We start from the raw sequence: 13475 nt of genomic DNA on the forward strand, positions 1-13475 counted from the left end.
CATAATTTAGTGACTGCGTAATTTAGCCCATGATTACAGAGTGTCTGACATTCTCTGAAGAATATTAAAAAGTCTGTGCTCTTCCGAGCGACTTCCACCATGTGCTGCCAACGTGCTTATTATCTTCTGTGTACAATGATATTTTAACGATGGTCAGATCTCGACTGATCCATTACTCAAATGCGAATAAAAATCCACGTTTTCAGGAGACCCTTGAAGCACACGCTGCTGTACATATTTGACAAGCCTTGTGGCTATTTCGATTTTCACAGAGAGCTTCCTATGAAACTTTGATCCCAAACGTTTGGATGCTGGATAAACGGAAGAGTGAATAATATTCACCCTCTGGCTGGCGCACGAATCGCATCAGGCCATGGAGCCCCATGAGCTCATGCGTGCTTTCACGAGTTAACGATTTTTGCTTTATCATTAGACTGCGTCTTTCAAATATTCATCCTCGTTTAGAAGAAATTTTTGGAAAGTGTTTCGTTCCCGCAGTTGGCCTCGGGCTCGTACGAAACCAGTTTGATATAATTCAACAGGAATTGAACGGCACGCTTTCTTGGTTTTTTTTTCTTTTTTTTTTTCAAGGATATATTGTGAATTATTACAAGAAAATTTGAGTTGAATATTCCGGCTCTGGATGAACGAGACCGGGGCGAAACTTTTCAGAATTTTCAGAAGCTGTTGTACTCTCGAATCCCGAGAAACTGTTTTTTTCTTTTACTTTTTAATAATTTTCATTTTCAGTGCTGCTCCGATCCATCGTTCCACGGCACCTCGACTACTATACTTTAAAAAAAACTTCTTCGTCAGTCTTCTTCGTTGTATAAAATTTATAAAATTATAATAGAAGAAAGAAAAAATTTGAAAAAAGTGAAAATTTAAAAAGAGGCAATTTCGAAGTACCTCGTTTGAGTTTTAGTTTCTAAAGGCCACGAAGCGAGCTCAGCGTCCACAAAGATTAAAAAATCTTCAGTGCCAATAACAAATGAAAAGTGTTTGAAAAAGAGGCATCCCAGCGTGACTTTTATTCGCATATCCGTAATTCGTAATGATTGATGAAGAAATGGGGGAGAGAGAGAGAGAGAGAACAGAAATAGTTTTATTGAGATTGTGAGAAAAATGTCGAGTTAAATGTTCGATTGGCGCCCAGGTTTCGAAAGAAGGCTTTACAATGGAAGTCAATAGTGTATATCACGTAGAAATTTAAGGGTGAAATGAGAGGTGGTGCGCGGTGGCGAGGCGGTAAGGTATTCGATTTCAATCGGTAGGAAAAGTGGAGGGTGAAAAGACGCGGCATTGTGCCAGTAAATAGTGTCGGGAGCTATCGGGAGGACGTCGTGTCCTCGGATATTTGAAATCTAAACGAGAAACCCGCCAGTCTCTTTCCCGGTTGAGCGGGGTATAGCAGAGGCGAAGGAAGAGAGACAACGGGGCGAGATGGCGTCGAAGGGGGTCCGAAGAATCTGTCGAAGCTCCTCTCTCTAGGCTCGAATGCTCGCGTCGTCGGCCCTCCTCAATAAATCTCATTTCTCTAAAAGTCACGAGGAACGTTGCGGGCGACTCGCCTAGATTGGGAGTATTCCATCAGGGAATGAAGAGCGCGGCGCGACGGGGGGAGGCTGTGAGCAGGGCAGGTGGAGAACGGGAGAGGGAACAAGGTAGAAATCGTAGCTGCTCGTATCGGCACAGAGTAAACCTAAACAAAGGGAATTTTGGTGTATCGCACCGAAGGACGTGCTGGCCGGGACGAAAATAAAGGCGACACACCCTTTCGCACACGAGAGAGATTGGGAACGTAACGGCAGTGGCGCGGCTCTACGTATTCAACTCTGTTTTCTCGCTTACTCTGCTTGAAGAAAAATAGCGAACGAGCAGGACGAAGGAATAGAAACAGAGACGAAGCTGCTGGACACATTCTCTATCGGAAGGCAATCGATAGAGGAGTGTCCGCGAGCGAGCGGGCTACGAAAAACGCGGGGGAATACGAGCCCGCAGCGATGCCCCCCGGCACATACACCGCACACGTTCTACCTTCATACCCAATTGCGAACCAGTTTCACCAGCCCGCCTATACGCTCGTCCTCTCCTTCTTTTTTTCTCTCGTTCTCTTTCCCCGTGTGTTTTATCCCCCTCGGAATGGCAGTGACCGATGAAAAACCCCCTCGAAATATCGATTTTCAGCGCAAGATGTCGCGCGAATACCTAATTCAGCGAGGCTTTTCAAAATCGTTTATCCACGCACCGCATTCACGGGCCGGCAAACCACTTTTTGCTTGTTTGTATTCTCGCTCCCCCTCGCCCCTGGACTGACCAACGCTCACAGATTTCTCGATTAAACGGCCAACCGAGCAAGTCAAAAAGAATCCGCAAGAAAAACAAATTGCAGTTCAACCGACCGAACGTATCTCTCTATTTTCGGGAGCTGCGTCAACATCCGATTCCACGCGAGGTCAATCCAAAGCTCTTACATCCAGCACCCACCGGAAAACATCGCTGAATTCTCGTTCCGATTTTTGTGACGAATCCCAACAGAACTTGTTACGCGAGCGTCGAGATATTTTACTCGAATATTCGTTTCGTCCTCGCTTTCCGCTTCTCCCATTTGGATCGAACAAAACGCTCGATCAAAAATATTTCATTTTTTTTTTTTAATATACCCTCGAATTTACTCATCACGATAAATCAAAGTCGACAAACCTTCTTTCGGTGACATCGCCAGGTTTTCATCTCGCCGTTATTAATAATGAAAATCCTGTTGAGCATTTTTCACACACTCGTTTGTTCTACTCGAAATTCCATTTGATTCGTGGATTCAATAGATCGACGAAATAATGCTTCGAAATTCACAATCGACATGGCGAAAGAACACTCATAACGAAACGAACATTTCCTGTGAATGGTGATTCAGGGAGAGTTCGCATTTTCGATAAAAGTTCGTTAACAAGGAATTTCGTACTTTTCGCATGATCTCTTCAAAATGATAATTTTTTTTTTTTTTTAAACGTAGCACAGATTTACAACGTTCATTCGAAACGAATGGGAAACCTCAACAAGGATCGTGATTATTTTTTTAATCATTATTTCGTTTTGATAGAAATTCACATTGCACCTCACGATTTTTTTTTTCATGAAATTGAAATTCTGTGAATGTCCCATGGAACGTTGAACGAGCTCTCACCAAATAAGTGACGTTTCAGTCCACTTTCGACATAATTATTATTGAAAATCAGCATTTGAGTGTACGAAGAGCCACAAAATGTGGAGATTTTGAAAGTTTGGTGCGTGCGTGAGACGTCCTCGATGCCCGTTGTTCCATTCTGCCGAGTAATGGAATCAGTGAAAAAGATCGATAGACGCGAAAACCAGAGGAAGATTAAGAGTGAGCGGGATAAATGTAGTTGAGGCACGACGACGACGAGGACGGTTCGTGCAGAGAGTATTACACCACCTTAAAATACGGCATGTTGCCCGGGGGTGTGTGTCCCCGAGAGGAGTTCGTATGGATTGTTTTTCCTCATATACGTGATACAGGAACGTCGAGACATTTATACATCTGAATTAATTTGCTTGGTGCGCTCGAACATCGGACTAACTTCCATGGCCTTCTGCCAGATTCTCTGTTCCGACCATCCGTTGCAATCTCAGCGCCATCAGTGAGGCTATTGGGTTGAAGGGAGCAGGTCACGTTTGGACGGCAACCTTTCGTTTACTGGGACACACTTTTTTTCACTTTGCTTCGCTAGCCCCGTAGCTACCATTCGGAATGATAAAAAGTCAGATACGAAAACCGCAGAATTTACACACGTGACAAAATACGCTCCTTCAAGCGGAACTTGATTACTAATGGAGTCGACGAATGTCGGGATAAATAACTCATTTCATTAGCCTATGGATGCTCCTTTTTCATCGATCGAACGATCTTACACAGCCATCAACGAACTGCCCTGTGCGAGTCTCTGTGTATTTTAGTCTTTTGTATACGAGTTACGTGCATTGCTCAAAAATGTTTACTTTCTTTTGGTCGTTTTTTTCTAATGCACAAGCAGATTTTGCATATTTTTTTTTAAGTAAAATTTCCAAGTAAAATATTCGTTTTTATCTTTTTCAAATTGTTCAAAATCTGTTGGATTATTCCGATGAATTCGATGATAATGTGCGTCAAGTTGACGCTGTTTTTTTCACAGTCAACCATAAAAGTTAAGAAACTTAAAGCGAGTAGTTGCTGAAAAGATTTTTGGTAGTGCCAAATACGTGTGAAACTTAATACTCATAACTTATAATTTTTCGTTCGAATCGAAAGAAAGCCAGGATCGAAAATTTGAGCGTTTTTTATATTTTTTGTTCCCAAATAATTGCAGTACTTTCTACAAAATTCTAAAATTCCGATTTTTAGGATTTCAGTTCATTTTTTTGGCACCTGGTGCCCCGTATCCCATCTGTCGATGACTCCGAGGATTCGTCGGGATAAATGGATCGCTGGCGGATGGCATACTGCATATTAGAAAATTCTCTTAGTCCGTGAACGTGAGAAGCACTCGTCGGCAGAGAGAAAGCGTGGGCAACGTTACCAATATGGGTCCTCTCGCCTCGAGTCTTTTCAATATCTGTAATGCAAACCATAACATAAGGAAAAAGGTAAGCGGTAGTGCCAAGCGGAAGAGGCCGACCGAGTCGATTTGGATGATGTAAAAAGAGAAATAAGGTGAACGCGAGTACTGCCCTGGCAAAAGAGGGGGGTGAAAGCGAGCACAGGGTTTATGAAAGTTGAGACAGAGCTGGATGCTTGTACGTACAGGGGTTTGTAGCTGTTCTATCGGCCAAGAGACTCGAGGGAATTTCCTCTGATGCTGGCAACTCTTCTACGACCATGAAATAGTGCTACTTTCCTCGAGCAACTTACAGCATCCTGTTTTAAATGTTTGCGCAAGGGAAATTGTCCGAAAAGCGTCAAAATATATGCGATTGCGATGGATAAAAGATACCACGCTTTCTCCTTCGCGGAGTCAACGTTCTATTTCATTTTTCTCTTTCATCTCCATTCACGATCCGCGTTACTTACGCGAAACCAACGAATTTTATTCTCACTCATATTTTAAGGATATTTACAACTCAAATTTGACGTCGATACCGTTCCAGCACCTCGATTCCCAAATCACCGTCGATTTATTAAGGGCTCTACCCTAATTGGAATTTTCAAAAAGTCCATTTTTTTTATTGCACTTTTCGAAAGTATAGATCTGAGCAGTCCAACCCGTGTAAGAATTTGATTAAGGCTGCGATGAGGCCCTGCTTAGTTTTCCCTAACATAATTAGGGTCCTAATCGGGACCCCGATCAGGCCCTCGGAAGGGATGTCACACTTCGTTTACAAGGGCCTCACGGGATAAATAAGTCAGGGCCTTTTAGGGTAGCCCTGTTGGAGCCATGTCAAGATTTAAATAATTTAAAAAATATTAAATTATTTATTACTTAATTGACTTCCGATCGTATTTAGCCTTATTCAACCAATTCCGATCTTCCTAATAATAATTTACGCAGAAAAATTTCACCATCACCGGGACTCGAACCTCTCATCTTCGCTTCCATCGACTTACCTGCATGAGCACGTTACCACTAGGCTATCGTCAGATAGGAATAATTTTACAAGAATAGCCACATATTCAGCATTTTAGAATCTTCATGCAGGTAAATCGTAATCCCCGTATGGTGAAGTTACAAAAACTGAACTTCACCATACACCGTACATAAAAATAGAGATTAATTTATAAAATAATGTAATGCAATAATAATAATAATAATAATAATAATAATAATAATAATATAAATGTACGGACATTTCTATAAATGGGTAGATACACTAGGAATTTTAACGTTTTTTCCTTATACTGATAATTTCAAAAGTTATGCTTTTATACTAATAATTATTATTAATTTATTATTACTCATTGAACGATAATTATTGGAATATATCAGTATGAAGAAAAAACGCTCAAGTTTCGGTAAATATTTATCGAAGTTTCTAATATAAGTACTATTTTTATACAAACATTGATGCTCAATTTTTCTTTTTCAACATGAATCGGAATTTAATTACTTAAGGTAACTCCTGTACTGCATGCTTGTAAAATGAGTGCTAAATTTTCAAAACGCTTTTAGACCAAGTGCAACGTACCGATTAAACTTATTGTTAGTAGATATGTATTCAAGCATATTTTATAAACGTGAAAAAATATTTAAAATGATAGTTTTGCAAAACTATCAATTGAAAGATGTAAATTTTCATGATGACACATTTTCACAGGTATTTTTCAAAGAATCATCTGTATTTTTTAACCGATTTTATTGCACCAAGTCTCATTTTGTTCCTCAACTGATCCTCTACGAATTCACCACGTAGATTTTCCTTTAAACTCATTCCTTCAGAAATTATGAATGGAAAAGTTTTTTCATGTAATGAACAATTAGCTGCAACAGTGAAACGATCAAGTTGAAAAGACAACTACATGGTGGATTCATAGAGGACCAGTTGACGAACAAAATGAGACTTGTTGCAATAAAATCGATCAAAAAACGCAGATAATTCTTTGAAAAATACCAGTGAAAATGTGTCAGCATGGAAATTTGCATTTATCAGTTGATAGTTTTGGAAAACTAGCGTTTTTAATATTTTTACATCTTAATAAGATATTCTGTAATACAAATCCACTAACAATACATTTAATCGGTACGTTAAACTTGGTCTAAAAGCGTTTTGAAAATTTAGCACTCATTGGACTAGCATGCAGTACACTAGTTACCTTAATCAAGGCAACCCTAGCGAAGCCCAACTAGGTCCTTGAATGGTTGCCTTGAAAATATCATATCTAAATAGTCAAGGCTCCGGTTCTTTCTGCCGACTAGGCCCTTAAAAGGTTGCCACAGGTGAGCCATATTTTAAATAAGTATGGCGGCCTTAGCATTACCTGTTCGGGTCCTAATGTGGCAATGCTATGGTAACTCATGACAGGGCATCCACATCTAGGCCCTGTAAGGCCCCGATTCATAATAAGGCTGCCCTGGCAATTTCTTACACGGGAAGCGCCTTTGTTTAAACGCGTTTATCTCAAAATTACGTTTCTCAAAACAAACGTGCTTTTTCGTAGTTTTTGGAAAAATGGGTACCATTTTGTGATTTTTGAAAAAATCAAAAATCGTACGCCATAGCCATTTACCTATTAAATCTGAAACCATTTTTATTTTTTCCGATCATCCATTCCAGAGATTTTATCAACAGCGCGCGCCTATTTTTTCTTTTTAAGAGTTGTACTACAAAAAAATTCGTGAAAATAGTCTTTTTCGGCTCGTCCATTTGGGCTAGACCCCTTAAAAATCGCTGCGAATTCATTTTTGTAAAAAATCCAAGCTTCGGTCATCGCGTATTTTTTCCTTTTCGAATTACATTCGAATCACCAATTCCCTGATTTCATTGCCCCAATTTTCGAATAACCGTTTGTTCGAAAATTTAACAAAATATTTCATCTCCGCTACCACACATTTGTAAAAAACGAAATATCAGAAATTCGTCATACCACAAACACAGTTTGAATTCTCATCCGTGATCTCGTATAAAAGATTCACCGTTCAGCGCTTTTTAATCAATAAAGCAGCCTTTTTCCGCAAATAATACCTGAAACAATATTTGACTAAATGTAGTGATTTTTTCCTTCACAAACGATAGCAGGTCGTCGTCGTTTGTATAGAAGAATAGCTATTTTTGGCTCTCCGCGCATCAAAAAAAATGACGCTCCTCAATGTACTTTTGTTACTTTGGGGGAGAAAAAAAAAAAAGAAATCTCGATGATGCCTAACAATTAGATTGAACGAGTCTCGTCGGTTGTTCACTTATTTTCGTGAATCAATATTCTGCGATAGCTTTTCGTTGATAATATTATTATCCGCAATTCTGGAACGACAGTTAATGACGATTGGGATTTGCCATACGGTTCATTGGAGCGGTAATATTTGTAGGCACTAAACGAATTTGAGCATTGAGTTTTCTCGGACCAAAGCCTCCAGGTGAATATTGTTTTTATGCAGTTTCAAAGGTTGCCCACAAATGATATAGCGAAATGGTTGAAACCGCAACCGCGCCGTGAAACGAACTAAAATTCAGTCTGTATTTTCAAACGTGTGTTCTCGCGCGAAAATGAAACATTCGAGCCAGCGACGTCACTCACGTATGTGTGTAAATGGCTCGTCGTGTGCCTGGGTAATTGGCATGAAAAAAGACCTCATTAAATGTACAAAGTAAAAGCTCACTTTTATTCTGGCTCGCCCGTAGAAAAAAATAATCTTTCGTGATTTTTGCGGTTTAAAACTGCGTCTCTTTATTCAAAAGTCATAGTTCTCGGGTTGCTTTTTTAACATGAGCAGAGCACAAGAGCTCGTGCAAAGCCTGGCAACAATCGACAACAGTGCTCATCGTTTTGGCTGAAAAACAGTTTAAGAAAAGTTTTGACGTTAAAAAAAAACAATTCTGAAGGGCTACTCAACGCTTTTGTAGAGCATTAACTCACTTTGGATGATGGAAAAAATGAATCGCGCTCATGACAATTGGGATTTCAATATTTCGACGATCTCTCGGTTTTAATGATCAGAAAAACGAATGTATTGACTCGTCGAAGCGGACGTCGATGCTCGACAGAGAATTTCCCAAAAGACCTTAATCCGTCGTATAGTGTTCTGATAGCGGTATGAGTGGATTCGAGGACTGGCTCGTCGCATTTATTATAAGTCGAATATCTTTCGCTTCCCGGAACAGTTTAACTTTGAAAATATGAGGGAACAAAAAGTGAGAAAACTGAGCTCAATAAGAATTGCAAATGAGTGACAAGTCCGGAGCAAAACGAACGTCGTAAGATATTATAATGCGTCGACGTCCAACTCTTCTGTTCCCCGCTTCCGAACTTTATTTCCATGCGTTTCACTTGAATATCGCAATTCTTTCAATTCTTAAATTGTATTTATCCACTTGTAAGATTCAAAAATTCTTTCAAATTTAATTAAATCTTCGACGAACTTGTTAGTCACTAAGAAAAATCGAATGAAAAATAGTAAATGGAATGAGAGGTTCAGACGCGAAAGCGTGCGTTGATCACGCTGATTTATAGGCTCGAATAAAAGCATTCATTTTTCTCATCTCCCCGAAATATTCATGGGCCTCGGCTGATGAAAATGCGTTTTAAATTGGAGCCGAGCATCTTGATTTAGGATTTTCGCGGAGATAAATTAGTGTCGCGATTTATCAGGAGGGGAGGGGGGGGGGGGGGGGGGGGAGGGGAGATTCAAATCCGCGGCAAATTGCAGTCAGCTACATCAAGAACGAGAGAGAACTCGAGGAATTAACGAGAATGGGCTGGTCGAAGGTTCTAAAGCGCCCCCACGATCGCAATTACATGTAACGCGTTCTCGTTAGCGTTTCCCTAAACGATTCTAATATATAGTCGAACAGGCAATATTTTTCTGTTTTCTTTTTAATTTTTTTTTTTTTTTTTTTTTTTTTTTATTTATGCGTGAAAACATTCGTCGGTAAATAAACAATCGTGATGTATGCGCATCCGTTTTTTTCATTGTCCTTTTACACGGTGGCGAGTTGATTATGGAATAGGAAACAACGGCCAAGTTCAGAGCTCCGGCTTGTTACCGTCCATACACAACGCGGTGGATCCCTCCTCGGACCCTCGGTCAACTTGTCACTCGTTTCAGTGATAGCAGCGTCCGTGTTCTCGAGCTCGGGTACAATCAACGAGTTAAACTTGCATCGATTACGGCACTGACAATGTTGGTACTTGTCAGCATCGCATCAATGACGTTCCAGGCAGGGAGTAACGATACTCCAATCAACTTTAGAGTATTCAAAGCGTGGATTCTTGCTCCTGCGCCGAGGCTATGAATCCATTTGATTTGCTAAACAGCTTTTAATCCGATTGCCAAACGAGATTAAGAATCTGCGACTTTCCCCCCAGTAGATGGAACTGCCTCGTCGAATATTAAAACTGTTATCGAATCAGTGGAACAGCCTCCATTCTAATAACAACTCATCGTCGAATTAGGAAGGAGCAGTAATTTATTATGATTTCCTATCGATAGAAACTATTCTGCGTTCCAATTCGATTGTCGCACGACGCCGCTCAAGTTTGCAACGTTCGAGTCCAACGATTAAACGAAAAAAAAAAAAACATTTGTAATTCACTGGAATTTATTATTTCACGAAATCGTTGGTGCAGGTTATGAAGACCTACGAATTGCTAATTCGGGAGGGAACAAAATTAAAGAATTACTGAAATTGTTAGAGAGTTATTTAGATAATTTCAAATAATCTTTTCCCTGCCACTGAGACGAAAAATATTCACGTTACCGCGAAATCTTCACTGTCAAGCTTTTCCTGTTTCGAAAATGTTTAACAGAGAATTAGTGTCGAAATATCCCACTCTATACGAGTGATTGGAACCCCAAAATTCAGTGTCACTCAGTCGACCATTATGGACATTTCACATTGAAAGGAATACATCGTTCGATTTAGAAGATACTTTTCCTATTCGTAGAATTGTTGCTCCCGTTGGAAATAATGCTTGCATCGTATTGAAAACTGTTAACTTATGTACGTGGGTGAGTAATTCACGCGTCGAGTTCGCGTCGAACGGTATCGGATTAAAAAGGTAAAATAGAGCTGAGCAACAACAGTTGTAGTTGCTGCAAGGGTCAGACGTGAAGAACGAAATGGAGAGAAGAAGAGAAAGGGAGAACGAGAGAACGAGAGAGGATAGCCGATCGATTGGGAATACTGCATTTAAACACAAAGGTAAATGCAGCTCCATTCAGAGCGGTCATGAATGCTGCTTGGAGTCTCCTCGTACACGTATTCGACACTAATCCCTGGAACTTCCGAGCAGATATACAGGAATTTCACGTGCTCTCGGGCCCAATAACCCATGATATTACCTCGATGGATAGTTTCGAATAGGACCACTCAAACATTCACCGTTGAATTATTCCTGCTTCGGATATCGTACACAATATCTCTGAGCTGTCCAACTACGTGTCTGTGCGGATGGTCGCTTATTCGGTGTTTGTTTTATTAAAAAACTAAAACACATCGACTCCGTGAAATTCGGTTCCGTTCAACGACTTTCCAGTAGCGATATCGCTCGCGATGACACATTTCACGTTTGCAGGCTTTCCCTTCGAGAGATTACTTATACGTCATGACCCGTTGGATCGTTGCCGAGAGCGACTCGTCTCGTGCGCCACCTACCGGAATTTCTCGTAACTTCGTTACTAACGAATAGTGCTTTTGAGCTCCGCGGACGAGTATTTCGAGCACGCGAATCCCACGAGGCTCATTCTTCTTTTGAATTTCAATCGCCATCTTATTTTTCAGGTCAACAGATTCGAGAGATAAGTTTTATCCATAACTTTATTTTTATCCCCTTTTTCTACTACGAAAGCTCGCTATCGGTTCTGGAATACTGTACACGTTCAGAGGTGCCTTCCCTCGAATACTCGAGTACCTACGAGCCCACTATACGTATGTTTCCCTACATGCCATCCAGTTGGAAGAGGTGAAGAGGTCGTCCAGCGGAACATAAAAGTTGACACCAGCGGAAAAGTGAGCCGATCCCACCACTCTCCCAGCGCAGTCTGCTCGTTTGCGTAATTTTTTTTCCAGCCTGCATACTTTAGCGCATGGTAATCGCGAAACCTTTATCCGGAGGGACGCGACGAGTCCTTTAGAAAGAAAAAAAACACACACACACACACTAAAAACAAAATAAAGAACGAAAAAAGCATCTTTGCTTTGCCCAACAAATGAGGCACTTTGTCCGAAATCGTCGTTTGGGAGTTGAGAGCCGAATATCTACGAGAGGTTTTAGGCTTTCAACCATGTCGGCTACGGCCTTGTCGTAATGGAGGGTATAAATCCAATTTCGTCCAGTGGGCATTGTTACGTGAATGTGACGCTGTGTTCACGATTGTCAAGTACCACGATATACATCTATGTATAATACGAGTATGTATACACATGCTTGCACAAACAGTGGTCAGCATCGTTTAGGCCACAATGGGGCACACTCGATCTAACATTTTTAACGTTTGCCTCACCGCCAGGGGGTAATATCGATGCCGACTCCACAATTTTCTCCTTTAGAAATGACTTTGGGAGAGACTTTGAGGAGGGGCACTGATGATGCTCTCACGAATCGAACGATGGGATAAAAAATTTCGTAGGAGGCTCGAAGCTGGTTGGGTTTTTTTTTTTTATGGATCGACAGCGAGTATGGGTGGACTTTGGGGGCCCTCCGAGTTCAAGGTTCGAGGCCTCTGACTGGGGCCACGATCCGGATGAGGGATCGTTCCGCTGTATCCAAAGATTAGAACGCGGGTGCGAGGAAAATACACAGAAATGCTTGGCGGCGTGAAAGAGTATCGTGAAAATTCAATTACTTCGAAAAGCACCGGCACAGGAGCTGCAGAAACGTGTTAAAAAAGGAGGAAACACGCTGGGCCACGTAGACTCTCTTTACGACGGAAAATCTCGCGGCGAGCCGACTTCCGGGGCAACACACAAATGGTTGGCAGGCGTTTCATAAACCTTGTTCTCGTTATTGGTGGTTTTTATTACATGGCAATTCGATGCGTTCTCTTCCCCAAATATGTTTATTCACACTTTGATCGATTTTTCGGAAATTGGAGGCTCGAAATTGCAGTCCGATTGGTTATATAATGAATGCGCGCACTGCAGCGCTGGATTTGGCGTGTGATTTCCACGTGCTCGGATGAACCGTACAGGGTGACCCTTCGATTATAGCCATCGGCCTCCAACCCTCAGGATCAAATCCCCAGAAATTCGGTGCAGCTTTTCGGTCCCTCCTCGACCGCTGTCAAAACGATCAAACGTGGCAAATATTCAGGAGACGAATGCCCGAGCGTTTCGTTTCCTCCCCAAGAAAGCTTTCGCTAGCGTTTATCCTTTTCCAGGAGCCCTGTGAAACGTTTCAACATTCTACTGGTTTTCCAGCATCGTTAATTGTAAACCCACCCCGTGGAAGGGTTCGAAAAATAAAGCAGTTGGAACATTTTTGTCTCGAAGTCTGCTAGGAAATTCGCATTTCTCGACTGGATAAGCTATCGCCGTGGCAGAGCACCCTATGTATGGGAAATTCGAATAGTTTAACAGCCGCGGTCTTCCCGTAGCCTGTGCAATTCATGCCGGCTCGACCGTTCCCGGAATATTGATTATTTGGACATTTAAATATTTCGCATCGTTTCGTTCGTGGGTCGCGCAACGATTCGTACGATTCAAAGATACAAACAATTTTCACGTGTTTTCGAGTCCGAAAATGGAAAAAAAAACGAAAAAAAACAATAGGCAACGAGCAAAAAATGAAATAAAAAGGAACAAATCAATGTGCGCCGCTGCAGGTCCTCGGC

The 13475-nt window shown here is 41.3% G+C and overlaps 1 protein-coding gene across 4 annotated transcripts in view; it reads left to right on the forward strand.

Moving 5' to 3' along the window:
• The window catches only part of LOC122417073 (uncharacterized RNA-binding protein C3H8.09c), a 146242-nt gene that overhangs the window by 83252 nt on the left and 49515 nt on the right, over positions 1-13475 (forward strand). For 2 of the 4 annotated variants that reach the window (XM_043430318.1, XM_043430319.1), the window contains one exon: positions 4400-4641. The exons of the other annotated variants lie outside the window; for them this stretch is intronic. In XM_043430318.1, coding sequence (XP_043286253.1) covers positions 4579-4641 — 63 coding nt within the window. In that variant the 5' untranslated portion in view covers positions 4400-4578. The remainder of the gene's footprint in view (positions 1-4399; positions 4642-13475) is intronic. 4 annotated transcript variants of the gene reach the window in all.

Source organism: Venturia canescens, chromosome 10, assembly GCF_019457755.1.
Source record: "Venturia canescens isolate UGA chromosome 10, ASM1945775v1, whole genome shotgun sequence".
NCBI lineage: Eukaryota > Metazoa > Arthropoda > Insecta > Hymenoptera > Ichneumonidae > Venturia > Venturia canescens.